General features: G+C 36.5%; 1 protein-coding gene across 1 annotated transcript; it reads right to left on the bottom strand.

Moving 5' to 3' along the window:
* Nucleotides 1-594: 594 nt before the first annotated feature.
* sort1a (sortilin 1a) lies at nucleotides 595-23,425 on the bottom strand. The gene is made up of 20 exons (XM_039674143.2): nucleotides 23,021-23,425; nucleotides 13,908-13,967; nucleotides 11,875-11,948; nucleotides 11,324-11,426; nucleotides 10,455-10,616; nucleotides 10,303-10,376; nucleotides 9,286-9,335; nucleotides 9,013-9,140; nucleotides 7,638-7,782; nucleotides 6,723-6,878; nucleotides 6,539-6,645; nucleotides 5,874-5,976; nucleotides 4,974-5,145; nucleotides 4,537-4,727; nucleotides 3,893-4,082; nucleotides 3,662-3,778; nucleotides 3,373-3,481; nucleotides 2,629-2,741; nucleotides 2,259-2,379; nucleotides 595-2,176 (listed from the first exon to the last, which is right to left on the bottom strand). The coding sequence occupies exons 1-20, from the start codon at nucleotides 23,273-23,275 to the stop codon at nucleotides 2,162-2,164; spliced, it is 2,445 nt and encodes an 814-aa protein (XP_039530077.2). The 5' UTR covers nucleotides 23,276-23,425; the 3' UTR covers nucleotides 595-2,161.

The raw sequence follows: 23,425 nt of genomic DNA, 5'->3' as shown, positions 1-23,425 counted from the left end.
GACCACGCCCCTTACAAACCCAAATGTCTCTGACAGATGAAGAGCTGTGCGAAAGAACTGTCATTTAGAAATGAATACATAAAATAAATATACATGTAAGAATACTGATAGTATGTAAAAATAAACACAAAACAAAAGTTAATAAATAATTAAATAAATGAATGAATACTTATATTATAAATAAGTGAATTCACGACTATTTTTGATATTTATTTTATTAGATTATCATTTGAATACATTTCTAAATTGATTAAAAGATCCACTATCAACTTTAATTCAAGATATTTTTTTTCATACATTATTTAATTTAGCTTTTCCTCTCTGACATAATAAAATTGAGCTATTATTAACCTAACTATTTACACTGTAGCAAACTTGCATTTGCTAATGCTAATTTTTAGGTTGTTTTAATAAATACTTAAAATATCACAGATTTGTAGTGTTCTTTGTTAATGTTAACATTTTTTCATGTGATGTTCTTAGTTTTTAAACTTAGAAGAAAAGGAAAATTTGCACATCTGTTTACATTCAGATTTTATTCTGCACATGAAATATATGCAGCTTTCGTTCTATTTACACAAATGCTGTCCCGAATGACATTAGCCAACTGCTGTTTATTGACCATATGTTTCTCAGTACAATGCAAAGTAGAAAACATTAGTCACAGGCTGTACAATTTCCAACTTTAAGGATGTTTATGTACCCTTGTACAAGAAAAAAAAAGCTGTTTTAATAAAAGAGACACAAAACATTTTGTGAACACAAAACAAAAGTCTTTGTGAAGTCAGTTCACCTTGGTGCATCAGGGTCAATTAACCCATTTGGTTCAAGTCAATAAGAGTGGACTTCAAAAAAGATGTATTTTTATTGTTCTTGGCAGTCACATTTAATGGTACAGCATTTTACACTTTGACTTAAGAAAAGCCATTTTCATGTCAAACTTGAGGACATGCAAACCCATCAACGAAATGCGTGGTCCACTGTTATCTATAACCCCTGAGGTATCTATTTTTATTACCTGTGCAACAAAAAAAAACTTAATCAGCTTACAGACTACAAATTAGCTTATTTATGAGTTGACAGAGTCAATAAAGTCCAAAAATATACATTTTCATATTTGATTAGGCTGCTAATTAGATGCAGTTAATATTGTCGACCTCCCAATGAAGGATGAGTTGCTGTTTTTTTATGTCATAGATTTTGTCTGGTTATTAAATATATAACTATTGCTGAATTAGCAGCAAGTAATCAGACTATTAAGTTTAATGCACTTATTGTTTCTCTATGACACTTGTATTAAGTATGTATATATTAAGATGATTGAAAACCACGCAATGTGCTGTTTCTTAAATATTTCCTTGCATCAGATGACACTGTACCAAACAGAGAATAGCATTGGTAATACCAAAACGAAAGAATTTATAATTATTCGTGCATAGAAGATATGCAAAGTAGATCTAAGCACACAGCAATTTCAGGGAATCACATATGCCAAAGTGAGATTTGATTTAAGTTTGGCTAAACTAGTTTCTCGAAGATCCAAACTGTAATCTCCAGGTTGTTAGTATAATGAAGTCTAAAAAACAAGTCTCGATGTTCATCTAAATATATCTGTCATCTGTATTTGCTCACATAATAACTCTGGAATTAATGAGCAGGCTATTTTCCGAAGATACTTCTATTTTTACACTGAATAAAAAAAAAAAAACAGACTTCTTCAAGGAGACTTCAAATACAGAAAATAAAGAAAAAAAGCTGAAAATCCTTTGGTGAAGTTAAATACCTGATGCAGGAAACCAGCAATGAAAAATAAGCACTTACTGTACATAAGTCTGTTGTATGTGTGTCAACTTGCATAAATTTGAAATATATGGCGACAAAATCGCATCGAATCCTCTCTCTTTCAGCAATGGATCAGAAAGATTGGGAGAAGCTTTTGGGAAAATGCATGTTTTCTCTGTTCCTGTCCTTGTAGTCAAGTCTTGCTGCTCTGAACGCTGAATATTTTCCCCCAACAAGCCAAAAACAAATTGATTAGGCAGAATGTGTGTCATTATCCGATGCTGGAATGCAGATACACACACATGGAGGGTCATGGGAAGGGTAGGCATTGTGGTTTTTCTCTTAATTTGATACAGTTTTATGATGATCCATGTGTCCGTCACTCTAGAAGGTCCTGCAGATGTCAAAAATAGAATGACAGGATTAATTCAATGACTTTGTTGAAATGAAATATTGTGTCTTTAGCAGCAAGGTACCTCATCTGAATCATCATGATAGTGCGTCTTGCCAACCTCCAGTGTGTCCAGGTCATCCACACCATCGATACCGTTAGCTTCAGCGTGCTGCTGTAATACAGAATACCTGTGCACCAGAAACCTACCGAAGAAATCGAAGGGGCTGTGACACAGATACTGCATATATGAACAAAATATTAAATGCTGCATTAGAAAAAATAAATGAAGACTTTGCTCATATGTACCGCACGATACAACATTCATTTAATAATTGCAACACAAAACGGCAGTTAATGAATTTGAATTAATTAACTTAAAATGAAGAATTTAAAATGTAAAAAACAGTTAATGTTCTGCTGTGTGTGATGTTTAGGGAAATGGGGGCACAAACCTTCCTCCACAGACATATTTTTTGATGAAAATAACCCCAGCAACGGCACTGATCAACAGAACAGCGATGACCACAGCGATTATAGGAGCTGAATTGAATGAATGTTCCCCTGTCTGAGAAATGCATAGTGGGAAAAAAAATTTGTGCTTTTTGTGTTAAACGTTTCTTGAGCAGCAAATCAGCATATTATGCGACACTGAAACATTACAGGAATAAATTTAGGGCTGTGCAAAGATTAATACTGTATTATAACGTAAATACTGTATATATATATATATATATATATATATATATATATAAAAAAACAGAATCTATATTATATATAAATATAAATATTTTATATATGAATAACACATTTTCTTAAATACATACATGCATGTGTGTGTATTTATATATACAAAATAATTATACACAGCACAAGCTTTTATTTTGGATGCAATTAATCGCAATTAATCTTTGCACAGCCCTAAATAAATTACATGATAATAATAACATTAAAATAAAGAAACAATGCACAAAAATTTATTTTTACTCTATTCAGATCAAACAAATGCAAACTAATTTGAGACTTCTTTCAAACTACATGTACATTGCTAAGCATAATAGAACACACCCATGCTAAAGTTGACTAAAAAGAGGAATACAAAATCCTCTTTTGGAAATTGTTCGTAATGTACGAACATACATATTCAGCACTGTATATGTAGGTATAATGTGCATTCTGTTAATAAAATAAAAACCTACCGGTAGCTCTGACCTCAGCAAGTTACTGACGCATTTCTTACTCAGATCGATCTCTTTTCGTTCTGGAATTATTCCTCCTTCACAGTGGTCCCCGGGAATTTTCCGATAACTACAATCATAGAAAGTCAACACTTTGGGATATGTTCTTACTTACACTGCTTTGACAAAAACATTCACTTGATATGCGAATCAGTTCAGTCAATCAGGCTTGTAACTTAGCTAGGACAGCAATATATGTAAAGAAAAAAAACCACTTCAATACAACTCTAAATAGAGGGTGATTTGTTACCCGCTGGTCTGAAGCTGCTCTTTGCGCCCGTGCAGGCAGAACTCCAGTGAATGGCCAATAAGGTCAGGCTGCTCCACACACACAGAGCTGTTTTCCGCATGGTAGAACCCAAAGTCACTGCAGGAAAAGAACAACAAGGATTGGAATCACAGACTGAATGTACGTCATGAATAGTGTAAATGACTCACATTGTACTTTGAGTGTATTTGATGAGTTTGTATGTGTTTGTACCACTGAAAGTCAGTTAGGGTGCAGGAACATGTTGTGGGCTCCTTGGTCACCATGTAATCCCGGCCGTTCCAACAGACTGAGTCCTTTCTCAACCGTAAGAACCTTTCCTTGTATCCCAGTATGCATCCGTCAGTGGGGTTGCTATTATTGCTTGAGTGAGCGAGCCACTCAATGTAGTCATTATCCTGGCCTGCAGGATCAGTATTTGGTCATTTCAGGGCAATGTTTACACATTTTAAAGGGATAGTTCACTTTGAAATTAATTTTTGGAATGTTTTAGCTTACCTCAAGCGCTCGTTTCGTGTCTTAGGCTATCAATGTGTATTTACATTTACGAGTCATTAAATCATGTTTAATTTGGACTTCTCTGTGCATGCTCTTTGAGGTGGTGACCATAGACCTCCATTATATGACTGACACACGAGAACGGTTTGACCTAAAAATATCAAAATTGAAAATGCTGTGGAAACAAAGACACCTACATCTTGGATGGCCTTGAGGTAAGCTAAAACATATCAAAAATTCATTTCAAAGTGAACTATCCCTTTAAGATCTTCTGAATGTTAACATAAGTATGCATCATGGATTCTGTATATTTGTATGGTAGTTTATAAAATGCTTTTTAGAAATATTAGGCAACTCACAGTCTCTAGAGAGCAACAGCCTGAAGTCGACAGTGACAGAAACCCAGTACTGATTCCGGACGGTTTCTCTGTAGCCCCACAGGCTGACGTTCATGGAGCGGGCACCGGGTTCTGATGCCAGGCCAGTGAAGTATATTGGGTCACTGGTGAAATTATACACATGCCAACACTGACCTTCATCAGTGGAAAATCTAGTGAAAAAATTGAAAAGCATAATAAAACACTGCCGTTCAAAAGTTTGGAATTGGTATGATTTTTAAATATTTTTGAAAGAGGTCTCTTCTGCTCACCAAGGCTGCATTTATTAGATTTTAATCAAATACATTAAAACAAAATCACTTAATTAAACAGGGCATCACCAGTGTTTAACATTCCCGTTCAATCTCACATACTGAGATCAAATCACTATTAAGATACAGTAATGATAGAAAGCTCACTTGATCTGTGATATGGGGTGTGAGGGGTTGTGCTCCACCGCTATCAGGAGTCCTCCTGAATCCAGTATGGCGTAGTGATGGGGGCCTTTTAATGCCTGAAACCATGTGTAACCCCCGTCGTCCGACACGTACACATCAGGAGAAAGCACAGAAACTGCGCCTCCCACACTCCCTGATGAAAGAACAGATGGAAAGGAGACGTGAGTCAGAGAAACGCAGCGTGACAGTCCTTCAAAATACCAAATATGAGTTAAAACAGTAAAATAATAATAAAATTAGGGCTGTGCAAAAATTATTTTATCCAAAATAAAAGTCTGTGTTTACATAATATATTTGTGTGTGCTATATATAATTATTTTGTATATATAAATACACACACATTCATGTATATATTTAAGAAAATGTGTTCTAACATATTTATCTAACATAGATTATGTATTTGTATATATATATACACAGAATTTAAGCGCAAATAATTCTTAAATATATACATGCATGCATAGGTATTTATATATACAAAATAATTATATACAGCACACACAAATATATTATGTAAACACAGACTTTTATTTTGGATGCAATTAATCGCAATTAATTTTTGCACAGCCCTAAATAAAATATATGTATAATTAATTATTACTTATTCACTTTAGTTCTGTAATTGAAGAAATTAAACATGATGGGGTTTGGGTGATTAGGTATACTAGAATCACAGTGTTTTTTGTTGTTGTACAAGCCAGTAGCCAAAGCATGCATACAAAATAAATAAAATAAAACTCTTATTAGTCACATAGCTGAGGCTGGTGAAAATGGTTATACAAAAGGTTTAGACTGAAGGTGTGTCAGTGATAGCTCTGTGTTATGGAAAGACATGTGTTGGTGAATGTGGGCAGTATTCACCGTGTGCCAGGATGAGTCCCACTGCATTGGGCTCCGAGAGGGGCGGCAAGGGCACGTTCAGTTTCATAGAGATGCTGTAGGATGCGTGAATATGCAGACTACACTGCAGAACACAGAGACAGACATGATATTAACACGAAATCACACACACTGCAATTTGAGTGCTTATTCTCGAACCAAAGTTTTGCCTGATTTGAGTATTAAGTTAAAATCATTAGACGAGGGAACTTTAAAAAAGCTTAAATTATTGCAATTTCACAATTCAAAGTGTGTTTCAGCTCATAGAAAGCTCTTAAAAATGCACCGTTTAAGCTCTTGAGCTTAACAACAATAATGACTCTGATGCAACTAACGCTGGACATGTGTTATCTTGTTAATCTATCCTTTTATAGTCAGACAGACCAAATATTTGCTAGTACGTGCTTTTGTCCTTAATGTTTACACAAAACAAATGCAATACGCGAGTCTGTATTTATCGGCACATGACCAGGTCTTCTTTTGGTGACGTTAACAGCGACACGATGAACATATTACAATGCAAATGTCCCTGGAGTAACTGTCTGGCTCAAGGACATAATAATGATTGCTTAATCTACATGTTCTGCATGATTTATGTCTAATATAAAGATTTGATTGTGGCTGTGCTGTTTATGTGTGGCTCTCACTTTGTCTGGGTGCTCGGTTGTGGAGTCACACACTCCGTTCCAGGGCTTCTGCAGAGGTCGCCACCCTCCACCTTGATTGAATGTGATCACTGTCTGTACAGAGCCATCTAAAGAAGAAAAACACACATCAGCAAATATGAGATTCATATAAATAAATGATTTATGATTGCAGTCACAGACTTACCCACGGCGAGCACACTGGTCAAATATACGCCCCTCAGAGAGGTGATGTTGGTGAAGTCAGTGTCTCCGCCCGTAGTGGTATACAAATGGCGTTCCAGAGACTTGGAAAACACTGTACCTCGGTCATCAGACACATATATGGTACCAACACCTGAGTCTGATGGAGTAAAAAAAACAATTGTAAGTAGTTCTGATATCATGGTTACAAAATCACACATTCAAATGGACCCTTTTTAGATTTCAAGGGTTCTCAGAAGAAGTTCTCATGGGTAAACTTTTATAGTAGTGAATTAAATATCATTTTAGTATTTGCATTTGCTCGAATAGGAAAAAAAAAATCAGTGATAGCATTTCCATGCCTTTCCAAAAGAGCAAAAAAAAAAAAAAATAAAAAAAATAAAAAATAAAATATATATATATATATATATATATATATATATATAGAGAGAGAGAGAGAGAGAGAGAGAGAGAGAGAGAGAGAGAGACATTGATTACAGCAGGTAGAAGAGAGAAAGATGTGAAATTCAACCGTCACTCCCTCAGCCATTGTTTTAGAAACACCATTATGTTCCATCGTTTAGTGCTATAAATGTATTTATACATGAAAATAAGAACTTTACTAGATTTGCAATGCTGATAACTAGAATATATAAAATTATGCACACGGCACAGAAAATTAATGTAATATTGGTAATCTCTTTTTTAAATATTTGATCATTTACTTCAAAATCTAAACCAGTGTTGAAAATATAAAAAAATAAATATAATTCAAAATATTAATAAACACTATAATAGTATGTAAACAATACTGAAATAACACAATCCAAACTTCAAGTCTAAGTAACATGATAATAAAAAATTGATATTGCATATTAAGAGGTTTATGTTGCTGAATAATACTAATAATTCGCTTCACCTCCAGGTTCATCTACGTGCATGAAGACCATATCATTGTTTGCGGCTAGAATGGAGTAGAACTGTTCATGGCCAACGGTGGGAAGCTGAGCCATGTCCCACGTCTCCCCCTGATCTACTGAGACATGAATCATGCGTGTGGAACCCTACAAAAGAAAATATGTTGGGTTTTTTTACATCTGTAAATGATTTCACCTCACACAACACACTACAGCTCTGGTCAAAAATCGAATCAGATGCCTTGGTGAGATAAGGGACTTCCTTTAGAAACATAAGATCAAACCTTTGAGCTATAGTGTACACTCACTTAAAGGATTATTAGGAACACCATACTAATATTGTGTTTGACCCCCTTTCCCCTTCAGAACTGCCTTAATTCTACGTGGCATTGATTCAACAAGGTGCTGAAAGTATTATCCGTTTGAAAGTAGCCATCAGAGGATGGGTATATGGTTGCCATAAATGGATGGACATGGTCAGAAACAATGCTCAGGTAGGCTGTGGCATTTAAACGATGCCCAATTGGCACTAAGGGGCCTAAAGTGTGCCTAGAAAACATCCCCCACACCATCAGACCACCACCACCAGCCGTAACAAGGCATGATGGAACCATGTTCTCATTCTGTTTACGCCAAATTCTGACTCTACCGTCTGAATGACTCAACAGAAATCAAGACTCATCAGACCAGGCAACATTTTTCCAGTCTTCAACTGTCCAATTTTGGTGAGCTCTTGCAAATTGTAGCCTCTTTTTCCTATTTGTAGTGGAGATGAGTGGTACCCTGTGGGGTCTTCTGTTGTTGTAGCCCATCCGCCTCAAGGTTCGGTTGTAACGAGTGGTTATTTCAGTCAAAGTTGCTCTTCTATCAGCTTGAATCAGTCGGCCCATTCTCCTCTGACCTCTAGCATCAACAAGGCATTTTCGCCCACAGGAGTCTGCCGCATACTGGATGTTTTTCACTTTTCACACCATTCTATGTAAACCCTAGAAATGGCTGCGTGTGAAAATCCCAGTAACTGAGCAGATAGTGAAATACTCAGACCGGCCCGTCTGGTACCAACAACCATGCCACGCTCAAAATTGCTTAAATCACTTTCTTTCCTATTCTGACATTCAATTTGGAGTTCAGGAGATTGTCTTGACCAGGACCGCACCCCTAAATGCATGGAAGCAACTGCCATGTGATTGGTTGATTAGATAATTGCATTAATGAGAAATTGAACAGATGTTCCTAATAATTCTTTAGGTGAGTGTATGGTGATTTTGGTCAAAAGGAAGCCTTTTTGATATCTAAAAATGTTATCCAATTGGGCAGCACACTACAATTTGTAAGAGAATTATACATGACATCACTTAAGATTTTAAGAGAGCTCACCGAGTCAGTCATGACAGAGGCAAAAACAAAGCGTCCACCCAAGCCGAAGGAATAAATCCTGCTCCCAATAGTTTTAAATGTCCTGCCATAGTCTAATGATTTTCTCAATTCCAAGGTTCCCCGGTCACCTGAGAGAGAGAGAGAGAGAGAGAGAGAGAGAGAGAGAGAGAGAGAGAGAGATATTCAAAAATATGACTTAGAGAGAAACAATAAGTGGGAAGCATCTATCCATTTGCAGCATTATTCAAATGACGGGGCCATAAAGTCACTCACTGCAGGATCCATTGGGATTTGTAGTTAAGAAAATGGTGTCATCAATTCCCCTGAAATGTCAAGCAAACAGATGCAATCAGAAATTTCCATCCATCCATGCCGAATTGCAAAAGCAAAGCAAAAGCTAAGGGCATTTCTATAAAGCACTGCGACTTCAAATCTAACCAAAAGGCCTCAGTTTCTTCAGTGTAAGAAATCCATTGATACCAGGACCATATTTATGAGGGTTAGGATTGTAAACCACAAAGGAATAGTTCATGCAAAATGAAAATTGCTTTTTAATGCATTTTATGGTGCTTTGGGTAATGAAAACAAAACCTCAAACATTCTGCCTTTGGGATTCTGCAAGGGATTTCGTTTTTGACTGAAAAAGTAAATAATTCTGGGCCATTTAAAAACCATACAAAGATAAACAGACAGAATGAAATGTTTTTGTGCGAGAATCCTAACCTCAAACCAATGCACACATTACAAAAATGTAATCGCAACAGATTTTGCTTCCCTTGACAATCAAGAGAAATGAACTCTTATTAAAACAATTAAATCTAAATTAGCTCTAGGGAACGAAACCACATCAAATTGTTACATCAGAACCTTTCAGCACTTGGACACACAATGACCAATCACAATGGAGAGTCAAAAATGACTTTTTGGACGAATAACTCGCACACAAGAAACATGACTGTTTAGCTATGTACTATTTATGGCAGTCTGGATCGATGCACAGCTTTTCATCAAATGGATGCAAAGTTGTATTTACAAGTACTCGGGTTGCAGGGTTCATGACATTGAATCTTGGGGATATATAATCTTGGAGAGTTTATTTTGAGACACCTGGTAGCAGCTAAACAAACCAAACATTACCACCCAGAGTTATATCAAATTTCATATTGACCTGCCACTAAATATCACATTAAAAGCAAACTTTGGTCCTTCAAATGATGGGCCAGAATGAGCTGCAAGGACAATGGACTATTGTTACTGATTCATTTATGTTCTTCTTGTTTACAGTCATACCATTTCACAAGACAAACAGCCTCGTGGATCTTCCTCCAACTTCCCCCGAAGTCCTCGGACAGCCATAAGTCATACTGAATCAAGAAGAAAACAGCGTTAGTACATGTTCTTTGGCACAAAACCGAAAGGAAACGTCTAATCAGAGGTCTTACATTGATACTGTAGACCATGAGTATGTTGCTGTCTCTGGGGTTGTATGTGATCTGCATTAATGGATGGAAGGGAAGCTCAGAGGTCACAAAGCTGTTGCCGAAATCAACTGAACGGAAAATTTTGGTGACTCTCCCCTCCGTCAGATCGCCTGTGAGGATCACCTGTGGGACAGAGCATGACCCTGTTCAGTAATCAATTAAAAAAACGATTTATTGATTATTTCAATGTATTTGTAAGCAACCAAAAACACGAAGCTTCATTTATTTAATCAAAAATAAGGTAAAATCAGCATAAATGTGAAATATTATTATAATTCAAAATAGCTGTTTTCTATTTAAATACATTTTAAAATTATATTTATTTGTGTGATGAAAAAGCTGAATTATTCCAGTCTTCAGTGTGTCACGTGATCCTTCGGAAATCATTCAAATATGCTGATTTAGTCCTCAAGAAATATTTAATACTATTATCAATTTTGAAAACAGTTGTAATGTTTAATATTTATGTGGAAACTGTGGTACATTGATGAATAATAAGTTCAAAAGAACAGCATTTATTTGAAATAAAAATCTTTTTTTTTTACATTGTAAATATCTACTGCAATTGTTGCTGAATAAAAACATTTAAAAAAGTATTTCATTTTTTTTTTTAAAGACCCAAAACTTTTAAATGGTAGTGTATGTTTGTTATTAAACCTCATCCTTTTTTAGGTGGCACAACTTTCCACCTGACCTGCATGAACTTGTTTGCTTGTATAAATGTCAAGATTTCAAAGCACACCACAGTGTCTATGGACATTACTTTGAAAATAACCAGAAATATTCCTTTCAGAACAGTTCAATATTACAGCAGAGAAGTAAATATTCACCTTCCCAGAATTGTCAGGACCAATTGCGATGCCAAACTCTGTCTGTATGAAAGTGTTGTTAATGAGGTCGGTGATGTCCTGGAATGTCTTTCCATAGTCTTCACTGACCCAGAAGAGATAAGGGGGAGTTATGGATCATGTGATATAGCTAAACAAAAAAACAACCAAATGTGTACCAACATTTGTATTGAGCTAACTCAACACTAGAAGAGGAAGGATTATTTGCACTCTATTAATCCCGTTAAGGCAAGATCATTTTGAGACACGAAGACAAATCTTTAGATTTTGGGCTATTTGAGTGAAAAACCTGTAATGCATTTTTTTTTTTTTTGTAATACCTAATGTAATCAATCAACTAGGGAAGTATGGTGAGAATATATATATAGGGCTATATATATATATATATATATATATATATATATATATATATACACACACACACATATATATATATATATATATATATTACCCTATTCACCTATAATTTCTTGACTTAAAAACTCAATTCTTCTGGTAAGAGCTTGGACACTGTCCTTAAAAAGCTCTCCTACCTTCTGTACAGTCTGGACTGACCAAACCGCATGATAAAAAGAGGAACCTGGAACGTGGTGAGCACCAGTAGCACCTGCACAGAAAAGGGACACAGTGAACGCTATAGCATGTGGATGTGAAAGACTCAGAGTCGTTCAGAAACTCGCAGTGCAGTGAAGCATGATTTAAACTCGGCCGGGATACTGCAGGACACAAGCCTGGACTTGAGAACAGCCACAATCTCACCCTTCACACTTAATTCATCCAGCTATCACTCAAGACCAGGCACTTGCTGCTTGCAGAGAAGATTCTGATTGGTCGGTGCCTTGTTCTCATTTAACTCCTGTCTCCAATCCTTAAGTCAACATGAAATGGTATTTGCAATCCATTTTACTTTCATAATGTGACACATTTCCAGAAAATAAAGAAATAATTAACATTCGCCAATAGTCAATACAGTCTAGGTGAAATCAGCTAAAAATGAAGGTAATTAAGAGGCAGAAAGAAGAGGCAGAGTAATTTATTATATTTCAATGAAAGATTAAAAAGATCAAAAAAATTGTGAACCATTTATATTAAATAACCCATCAAAAGCAAAGTTTTGTGACTTTTAGTTCATGCCTGTTGGCTTATCTATCTATATCTATATTTAGATATTTTTTATATATACACACATATACCCGGAAAACTAAGTCATGAATTAAAAGTCACAAAAAATGTGCTTTTGATGTTTAATATAAACGGTTCACAAAAATGTTTTTTCTTTTTAATTTTTCATTCAAATATTATAAATAAAAAAATTATATTAAAATATAAATTTTTATATTTATATTTAGTTTTTTGAAGTATATATATTTCACTTAACTTAATAGAAAGCAATTAGGTATTACGTAGTGTTTAAGTCTCTTCAGAAAAATTGGACCAAAAATATTAAATGACATCCTGCACTTCACAGATTTTTGTCAATGAAAAAATAAAGTCATTTCAAACACATTTGAAGATGAAACCCCATATTTTTTAAAAAGTAAATAGGGTCCATTTCTATTTGTGTTTCTTCTTACAAAAGAAAGACTTGTGGGAACTTCTTTAAGTGCCTGAAAAAGGCTGGACAATTAGAACAATATTCGTTAAAGGTGCAATAAGCAATTACCAGAATGGTGCTAACAATGACACCTCAAAAGTAGAAAAGGTGTCTCAAAAGACGCCACTCTTTGAAAATGTTTGCAGAGAGTTAGCAGAAATGTATCGGAGTGTTGTTGTTGGGTTCAGGCTGCGCTGGAGGAGTAATTGCAGCTTGTAGATGTTTTACAGCAGCACTTTGGTTCAGTTCTATAAGAGACGGATTCCACATCCAGTGTTGTTGGCCCTCAATGACAGTTTGAGGTCTTGTCAAGCCAGGCTCTGAAGAGTCTTTCAGCCGCTGAAGCTGTATTTCACTCGTTCTAGTTTCACATTGATGCGCGATTGCAGGAGCCACATTCCTGCGATTCAGATCATGGAGCCGACCACAGAACAGCTTAGTGCGTTAAAAATCTTGGGTTAAACTGACAATTGCACATTTTTTTGATCGGCTACTGGTTAGTAAACATAGTGGATTAGAAGGATTGGGATAAATCAAAGGTTGTTGGTTCAAATCCCAAAGAGAAAGAACAGATGATATTTATACAAATATCATCTGTTCTTTCTCTTTGGGAAATCAGCATGTCAGTGACATTATGGTGGCCGTTTTTCATTTTTTGTCAAATGGTGTGATGCTGTTCACACATTTTGTTGTAAGTGGTGCATTAAAAACACGGCTGCTATGTTGTGGTGGGTTTATTATGAGGATAATAAATGACTTTAGGTAGGCCACAGATTGACCTAACAAGAAACATCATTGGATATCAATTCAATATCAATATCAATTCATTAAGTTCACCTTTCATTGTAGGATACAGATGATGTGGGCAGACAAAAATCCCATATTTTACAGTAACGATGCATTTAAATTTAAAACTAGATATTTTTCATGATATTGTATTCCTATGTAGATAATTAGTCAAATTCGACTCACCCCTGTATCGTCTCCAACCCAGGCCAGAGACACCGAGCCACTCAGGTCATTGAAGTTATACTGGAAAAGAGACGTAGAGACATAAATTAAGTACATTTGAGCTCTGAAATCCATTTTATTTTAATATCTCTCTCTCTATCTCTCTCTAATGCAGGTTTGTTTTCAGAGCGCTTCTGTGGTGAAACTAAACACCATAGGCTTTCACTGTAGTCCACAGGGATGAGATTGCAGGCTGGAATCGGACTAAATATATATATGGAAAATTATATATATAAGGAAATTAAAACAAAAATAATGACTGAAAACCACACCTTTACATTGCTAAAAATAAATAAACATCCAGTACAGAATAGTGGTCACACAAATCAAACAAAAAGCTAATATAAGCAAAAAAGTGCGTGGAAATGGAAACTGTATTGCTGTATTAAATATAACAAAGAGAACAAAACATCATTTTATAAGCACATTTTATTTGCAAATCTATTAACAATGTTTTGATATTTAGTATATTACTATTTAGAGACAAAATCAGACACAAAAAGGCATTTGTTACAATTGTTGCGTAAAGTAATAGTAAAGAGCAATACAATTCATGTAGATTCATTGCTCAGATAATTTGGAGAGAAATAATTTGAGTTATATCTGTTGATATTTCTTTTAAAACATAAACGGGATACATGAGAGTCGTAGAGTCTTTTCATCGAGAGAAAAGTCAGAAAAGCGGTCAGGCTATATCAAACAAAAAACTGAGACACTAATCTAAGTTAAACCAATCACCAATCAGATATGAAATAAATTGTATTAAATTTATGTTAGTAATGCCTATAATAAAAGACAACTAAGCAAACGTATTCACGGTGATTAATTGGAAAAGTCCAGTTGATTCTTGGAAGAAAAACACAAGTGCTGGGATTTATCTGTCCACGGGGAAGCGGAGCCATGTAGAGACATGCACACACAGAAAACACTGCTGATTCGACAGATGGCTGTGCCGCTGTCAGCCGACCCACACTGCTAGGGAATGTGTGTGTGTGTGTGTGTGCGCATTTAAGAGGACAGGCCCGCTGTCAGTCGAGTGTGTAACCTCTCTTTCAGTTTCACTCAATGGAATGCAAGACCCAGATGGTGTGTGTGTGTGTGTGTGTGTGTGTGTGTGTGTGAGGAACAGAGTGAGTGCCCCACATTTTCATCTGCCTCACACACTGAGAACAAGAGAGCAACTGATGTCAAAGAGATTGTGGGAGAGAAAAGGAGGGAAAAGAATAAAGAAAATCCAAGCACACATACACAGGCTCAGGCTCTGTTCCAAAGCTAGTGAGCTGCCTGGCTACTTGCTACATAGGCATTTGGCTCCAATATGCAACCTCATGAGAGACCGATTTGGATGCTCTGCATTGACAGCAATTCCACAAATCTTTATGTGAAATGCACGATTGATTTCGATAGTTTTTGGCTTTGGTTATGCATGTTGCTAAACTAATATATAGCACAAATGCTTATTGCGTAAAATATTATAGCATTAGAGTGGCAACATTCTTATTTAAAATCAACTCACCAAACTCTTTCAACTGAGCTTGTTGCAATGCATTCTGGGATTACTTTTTTTAAAATAGATTTTTTACAAAGTAATGTTGTTAACATTTGGAACAGACTTTGTGTCAGGAGTATTCATGGTGTCTTAAAATGGTGCGTATGTAGGCAGTTCACTAGGTTTTGAAGCCAAACAGAGCCAAACATTCCTGGGTGTTTGTTTTGTAATGGGATAAAATAATGTGGTAACAGCGTTGTATGCGATATACACTGAAATTTTTTTTTTTGCTGCTTTTGCTATACATTTTGTCCAAACTTAATTGCATTCAATCTACTTAAATATGTCAAATTTAAGTTGACTTAATCCGTTTGTGTTGGATTACATGAATGATTTGTGTTGCATTGACTGAAATTGGGCTGTGCTTGTTAGTTCCCAGCATGCTTTGCATATGGAAGAATAAAGAGAGAATAAATGTCTAAATTAAGTGTTATTTTATGTGTTTTTGAGAAAATTAGAAAAGGGGAAGACTTTATAGTGCGTAATTGTATTTAATGTTCAATTATATTGCAATTATTAGTACCATTTAAATTGCAAGAGTGGAGCATTTGGTTAGTCTGAAAACCGATTTAACAATACTCTCAGCAAACGCTTTGATTGATGAAGCATGAAAATCTTTTAATTTAAGATGCTAACAAGTGCTATTGGTAGCTAATAGGTTATAGTCTAGAAATGTATTAGTCTGACACTAAAATGAATTATATTGTATTGGATGAATGAATATTATGAATTTGAATACCTGAATCATATCAGAAAGCCTTTTTAAATTCACTGACAATATTAAATGAAGCTGTGCCCAACCATAGTAAATAAGTTGAATCAACCTTAATAAATTAAGTTGACCCAACATAAGTACATTAAATTGGAATAACAGAATTGCATAATGCTGAAATAAAGCAAGTTAACCATGTGGTAAACCTTTCCATGATTTTTTATGTTTATTTAAAGAGTGTATGCATCATTTTTTTTAATTAAAAATACCTTTTTTATTTCAATAGTTTTAATATGAGTATCAAGATAATGAAAATAAAAAAAAAAAATAAAATGCAATAAATTAAGTTGACCCAACGTAAGTACATTAAATTGGAATAAAAATAAAATAAAATAATACTGAACATAAAATAAAATAGTAAACCAGTGTAAAGTAAAATACAAAAAAATAATATAAATCTGTAATAAACATCAAACAGGACAGGTACAGACAGAATAAAAATAAAATAAAATAAAATATACAACAAAATAACCTTTAAGTTACAAAACATTAAAAGGCCAACCAACCTGGAAATAGAGTCAAAACTGATTGTGCAATCAATGATGTATAATTTTATAAAGGTAAAGTCTAAAATTGGTCTATGATGTCTTAAAATGCAATGCATTACAGTTTGGCACAAAACCACTCACAAACCATAACTGGATAAAGTAAAAACGTATGGTATAATGACAAAACCCCATTCAGATCCATTTTGAGTGTCTCATCTACTCTTTTACAGTCCATATGGACATTTTTGTCAAAGGAGGCCCTTTACACCGCACTCCTTTCTACGGATCACATCCTCTCTGCATTTCTGCAATTCCACCCAAGCCCCTGGAGATCAATGATCATGTCACAGAATAATGCGTTTCTCACTTCTCCTCAGTGATGACATCATCTTACAATTTTTACACATTTTCTTTTTTCTTTTCTCTTAAAAAAGCAACCGTACAAGGTCCAGGGAAGCAAAAGAACCGCAGCATTTTTGAAACTCACTAGCGTTCAGGCCTAATGGAAATTTGCACTCTCACAATCCAAAGTGTGAACAAAAGTTTCCATGTTACCAACCCAGCCAACGTCCTTCTGATGCAACCCACCTCAAAGCAGACCCTGAATGGTACATGTGTTCTAGAACAGCAAGAGCGAGACGTCGTAAAACACCTGCTTAAACTCCAAGGCCAGTGTTCCTTCTCAATAATGTGTCTTTGAATAATGCATACAGTGGTAGCCTCTCCATTCCTTGCCATATTTAAACCAGAAGGAAAGAAACATGCTGACATCCCAAGTACTGGCCAACAAAACAGGCTTGCCAAGAATGGCCTGCACCACGCCAACAAGTCTTCTTAAATGGGGGATTAAAGAGTGATGAAAAGACATTGTGAGCATACAACGATCCTTCAGTTTGGAGAAGACCAAAGAACACGACTCAAAGTAAGGCCCTAAAGGCTGGACAAACGCTATGGCTCTATCCTAAATTCATCAGCTTTCATTTCTGCTCTGATAGCCACTAGACCAATGTTATTGGTCTAGTGGCTATCAGGAATCATAACAAAGTGGAGGACGATAAATACAGGTGTAAATGGGGTAGATTACACTGGCAAATTGCATATTGTTGTTCTATTGTTAATTTAACTGCTACTATTGTTCTCTTTGGTTAAAGGCGTCCAGTAGCACCTCATTGCAGTACACAAGATCCATGGGGCGGAGTTGGATCTGGATAAAAGGGGTTAGGATTAGGGGTGGGGTTAGGGATCAGGGCTGGAGATGGTTAGGATTAGGGGTGGGGTTAGGGATCAGGGCTGGAGATGGTTAGGATTAGGGGTGGGGTTAGGGATCAGGGGGCGGAGATGGGTAGGATTAGGGGTGGGTTTGTGATCAGGGGTGGAGATGGGTAGGATTAGGGGTGGGTATTGGATCAGAAGTGGAGATGGGTAGGATTAGGGGTGGGTATGGGATCAGGACTGGAGATGGGTAGGATTAGGGGGGGGGTTAGGGATCAGGGGGTGGAGATGGTTAGGATTAGGGGTGGGGTTAGGGATCAGGGGGCGGAGATGGGTAGGATTAGGGGTGGGGTTAGGGATCAGGAGTGGAGATGGGTAGGATTAGGGGTGGGTATTGGATCAGGAGTGGAGATGGGTAGGATTAGGGGTGGGGTTAGGGATCAGGAGTGGAGATGGGTAGGATTAGGGGTGGGTATTGGATCAGGAGTGGAGATGGTTAGGATTAGGGGTGGGGTTAGGGATCAGGAGTGGAGATGGGTAGGATTAGGGGTGGGGTTAGGGATCAGGACTGGAGATGGTAAGGATTAGGGGTGGGGTTAGGGATCAGGGGGCGGAGATGGGTAGGATTAGGGGTGGGTTTGGGATCAGGGGTGGAGATGGGTAAGATTAAGGTGGGGTTTGGGATCAGGGCTGGAGATGGTTTGGATTAGGGGTGGGGTTAGGGATCAGGGGGTGGAGATGGGTAGGATTAGGGTGGGGTTAGGGATCAGGGGGTGGAGTTGGGCAGGAATTAGAGGTAGGGTTGAAGATCAGGGGGCAGAGATGAGTAGGATTAGGGGTGGAGTTGGAGATCAGGGGGTGGAGATTGGTAGGTTTAGGTATATATAAGGTGGGAGGAGTTAGATCTGAATCCAACTCCTCCCCCTGCATTTTGTGTTCTGCAGTGAGGACCATCTCAAAGCGTCTGCTAAATGAATAAATGTAAATGTCAAAACATCTTAGACCCCGTTTACACCTGTATTTAGCATCCTCCACTTGTGATCATATTTCAATCAACCAACAGATCTTAATATCAGGTATAAACAGGGCCTAACCGTACTCCAATGGTGTACAAGATATGAGGGGATGCAAAAGTTTTTCCGTTTTAAAAGGAACACAGTGCCAACGGTGAGCTTTTTCATGTATATTAGAATTCCTTAGTAACTGCCACGGTCTCACAAGAATTCATACTGCACACTTGCAAACCACTTGGAAGTATTAGCATCTGTGTTTGTGTGTATGTGAGTATGTGTCTGGTCAAGGTAATGGTTGTGTGGTAATCCTGGCCAGGAATCAGATTCCTTGAATCCCTACCACCATTAACAGGCTTGCAAAATGGTTACAGGTCAATGCTGGTGGATTACTAAGGTCTGTTTTCACAAAGTTGAGTGATACAATCAACCGATGGGGATATTTGCAGAGAAAATCCATCCTGCGGGGAGAGAGCTGAATAATATTAAAGCATGTCTGCTGTGTTAAGGCTTGGAGAGGCCACCTGAGCGTGGGGCCATGGGGCCCTTGAAATCCTCCAAAACAATAACATTCAGACATGGCAGATAGGCTTTTCCAAGAAAAATATCTGCAATATATGTACTGTACTGTACAATGGGAGAAATGTATAGAAAACTTCATTATATACTCCTACTCTTTTTCAGCTCTAGTCTTAGCTCAACACGTCCTCTCCAGTGGACATGTTAGAACCACAAGGAACATTGTTCGGGCTGCTTTTCTGGCATCTCACCAACCCTGAGCATTTCAGAGAGGACAGAAAATGTTTTCTCTGTACATTCTCCCCAGGACCAGAAAAAGGAAAAAAACTGAACGTCTTTCCCTTGTGTTTAACTGGTAAACAGTCTTTGAACCCCATGTCCAGCCAAAAGAAGCTTTAGACTTGGTCCAAATGGCTTCACAGTCTGAGGACCAACAACAAACATGACTTCATTTCTAGACAGTAAAAAAATTGGGTTTAATATGAAACGCGTCTCAAGTCAGTCTCAAAATAAGTGCTATTTAGACAGGTGGGCGAATGCTAACACGTGATTCAAAAACATGCACAAAAATATCCTGGAATGAAGATCTTAAACCACGTTTTTCCTAAGTGAAACGGCACACTGAAATGGGTAAGAGGTCAGCAGTTCGTTAGATGAAGCCGTGTTTGTGTTTTCATTGGACTCACATAAATAACTCCCTACTGGCACAACTTGGATTTAAACATCCAGAGCGGAGTCTTAAAAAGTCTTCCAGCCTCCAAAAGAGCATCTCAAATCATTCAAACGCAAACTTCACCCACAAAGCTGTCTGAACATGTGCACCGTTATAAGTTCACGCAGACTTCATTAGAAGAAACTACAGGCAGTTGTTAAAGACTTTATTGTGAGCTCGTAAAATTTCTAATTGCTCTGGCAGGTCATAAATTCCATCGGTCAGCAGCCAGTTTTCACGTCGACTGACCACAGGCTCTTGCGCAACACCATGGTTGCACATTTTGGACTGGAACAGATCTGGAATATATATGCTTTAAACTTAGCACTGCAAACATCCAAATGATCGCTTTTTAGATCATAAACTCGATGCTTCACTGATAACTAATTATATTTGATCTATAAACTACTATCAGTAAATCACTGTGTAAATAGCTTGCAGTGTTGACATTTTGTTGCACGTCATTGGACACAATAAGTTGGAATTTACAAAACATGTCCATGGCAAGTATAAAACTTAAGCACATAATTTAACCTGAATGAATGACACCTTAAATCCTGCTATTACTTTTCTATAATAATATAGAGACTAATATAGAGAGACTAATATAGAATAATATAGAGACTTATAAAAAGTAAACTTGCATCAAAAAGCTCAAACAATTATCAATGACATGTTTTGACAGTTTCAGCATCTATTATTTTGTGCACACAATGTAGATAAGCTAAAACAAGAAAACACGTCAACAGTCTAGGGCTGTGAAACGATTAATCGCATCCAAAATAAAATTTTGTGTTTACATAATATATGCGTGTGTGTGTGGTGTGTATAATTATTTTGAATATATAAATATACACATATGCATGTATATATTTAAGAAAAATTTGTTATTTAATATATAAAATATGTATTATATTTATGTATAATATACATTTTGTATAAACATACATAAAGTATATACATGCAAATATTTTTTTAAATATATACAGTACATGCATGTGTGTGTGTATTTATATATACAAAATAATTACACACACATATATTATGTAAACACAAACTTTTATTTTGGATGCGATTAATCGCGATTAATCGTTCACAACCCTACAACAGTCAAGACATATTACCAATTGACCAAAAAATTATGCTACAGTAGAAATATGGAAAATTTGTTCAGCTGAAATATCGAGAGCCGACTCATTGCCGAAGAACTTACGACAATTTTATATATATATATATATCACATGAGAACACGACAACCTGAGCTGCATACCAAGTTCAATTCCTCAAATAATTCAAATTGAATACCAAAACATAATATAATATAGTGGGACTCAAAAGTCTAGTTGCAAGCATTTGTATCAAACAAACAAAGTTTAATAAATGTTATGTTGTTAAAATAGCACTGTTGAGTGGTTTGAATGTACATGTTATGAAATCCCCACCTCAAGAGTGGCCATGTATAAATATCTGAATCATAATGGAAGGAGTCAAAATAGGCTCTAACTGCAATAACTTTACATGTACTGTTGGCAGGACAACTATGCATGCAAGTTAATCTTCAAAACTTACTGTTAAAAGGTCTGAAACTGAATTTAACAAGGAGATTCTGTTGCCTTCAAATAGTTTTCCCACTGTTGTCATGCCTCAAGCCTTTTCCCGTTTCAGAAACATTCCTTTCTTGGAGGAAGCATTTCACTTCAACACTCATTTATGCTGGACGGAATGTGAAAGGATGAGAGCCAAAAATACTGGCCATAAAAACTGGCTCTGTATTCTTTCTTAACAACAACAACAGTCTTTCTCTATCTGCACGTTTACTCAGAACTTAGGCTATAGCCTTAGATTTCCCTGAAATGTAAATGTGCTCTGTATTTGGATAAATAGGGGATGTTTCCCAGTTCCCACAAAACAGGATTGATATAAAAGATATAGATTGGCATATATGTAGCTCATCGTTTACCGATAATGCCTGCCTGGCGAGAGGTCACACCAACTGCTGGTAAAACCTAATTGATGGGCTTGTGGAAGAGAGTTAGATATGAGAGATATATAGGGAGGCAGCTTGTTTTCTGACTTCCTAAGGGTTAGTAATCAGTCATGGGCCACTGTAATGAATGAGCTCTGACTAGATCTAGTTAAGCAGAATCACCTGACCCTTCTGTACATGGATACAGGAGAAAACAGATCGCAGAGACATTAGAAGCACATCAAGAGGTGAATGCATTCGTTCTCTTGGCATAAAGATGAAATCTGAGGAAAGTCTTAAAGGAACATCAAACACCGGCCCATCTAATTATAAGGTGATACTACATGCAGAGTGACTGGAAAACTTCACAAACATCATTTTATTTGAGCTTGTTTCAATTCTCCTCGAAACACTTTTTAAATATTAATGTAATTCCATTAGAGACGTGAAAGTCTTAAAAATGTTGGTGTGGCAATGCTGTGAGGAATTTGAAAAAATAACATTCAGTTGCTGAGAAAGGTGATGTAGGTACTTTGTTAGGTAATCTCAGACATGAGGCCAGTAGTATGATCTCACTTTTTGTGATTTATGGTCCCTAGAAATTTAGAAAGAGCTTCCAAAATAGTAGGAAATACTAATTTTTAATTAAAAAAAAAAAAAAAAAAAAAAACGATACTTAAACAAGTGTTAACTAATCAAAACAGGGGGAGGGGTGGGGGGATTCCAAATAAAATGTAACATTAACATTATATGCACAAAGCTTTTCAATATATACTAATATATAACATATTATGCCTATTCTGAGCTGTGATACGAGTATAAAGAGTAAAATATGTTTTGACTTACCGTATGAGTGTTGTTTTTTAACGTAGAATCAAAGCCGTGCAGAGATTCACATTGATTTTGTGCGGATTCTTCACTCCTTTTCATCCTGACATGATCCGGCTGCTGTAAATCTCTCAAACTGAGCAAATTTCGTGATTTGTGACTCTTTCGAAACATGGGTTGCTCACTGCTAAAGCGTCTGGGTCTCTCTTCAAAGTCCACGCAAAGAGCCACCGAGACTAACACAACCAAAATACAGCAGAATACGGTACTCATGGTTTCCGTTTAATTTGCACAAAATTCTCCTGTCTAAATGTCCATGAATAGCAGGTTTATTTGTAATAGAAGAGAACCTGCAGTGTTTACACTCTGACTCATGTCTGTAGTGAAGCCGCTGTTCGCACTGCTAAACTAACTCGCGGATTG

This window comes from Pimephales promelas, chromosome 21, assembly GCF_988280905.1.
Source record: "Pimephales promelas chromosome 21, fPimPro1.hap1.1, whole genome shotgun sequence".
Lineage (NCBI taxonomy): Eukaryota > Metazoa > Chordata > Actinopteri > Cypriniformes > Leuciscidae > Pimephales > Pimephales promelas.
The sequence above is the reverse complement of the archived record's forward strand: the minus strand, read 5'-3'. Positions and strand labels throughout refer to the sequence as shown.

Excerpts from the sequence above, each read along its gene's own strand:
- sort1a (XM_039674143.2), bottom strand. The coding sequence starts at position 23,275 with ATGAGTACCGTATTCTGCTGTATTTTGGTTGTGTTAGTCTCGGTGGCT. Across the intron at positions 11,427-11,874 it reads CAGTCCAGACTGTACAGAAG|TGAAGACTATGGAAAGACAT; the intron begins GTAGGAGAGCTT and ends CTTCTGGGTCAG. Across the intron at positions 5,146-5,873 it reads GGGACTCATCCTGGCACACG|GGAGTGTGGGAGGCGCAGTT; the intron begins GTGAATACTGCC and ends TTCTTTCATCAG.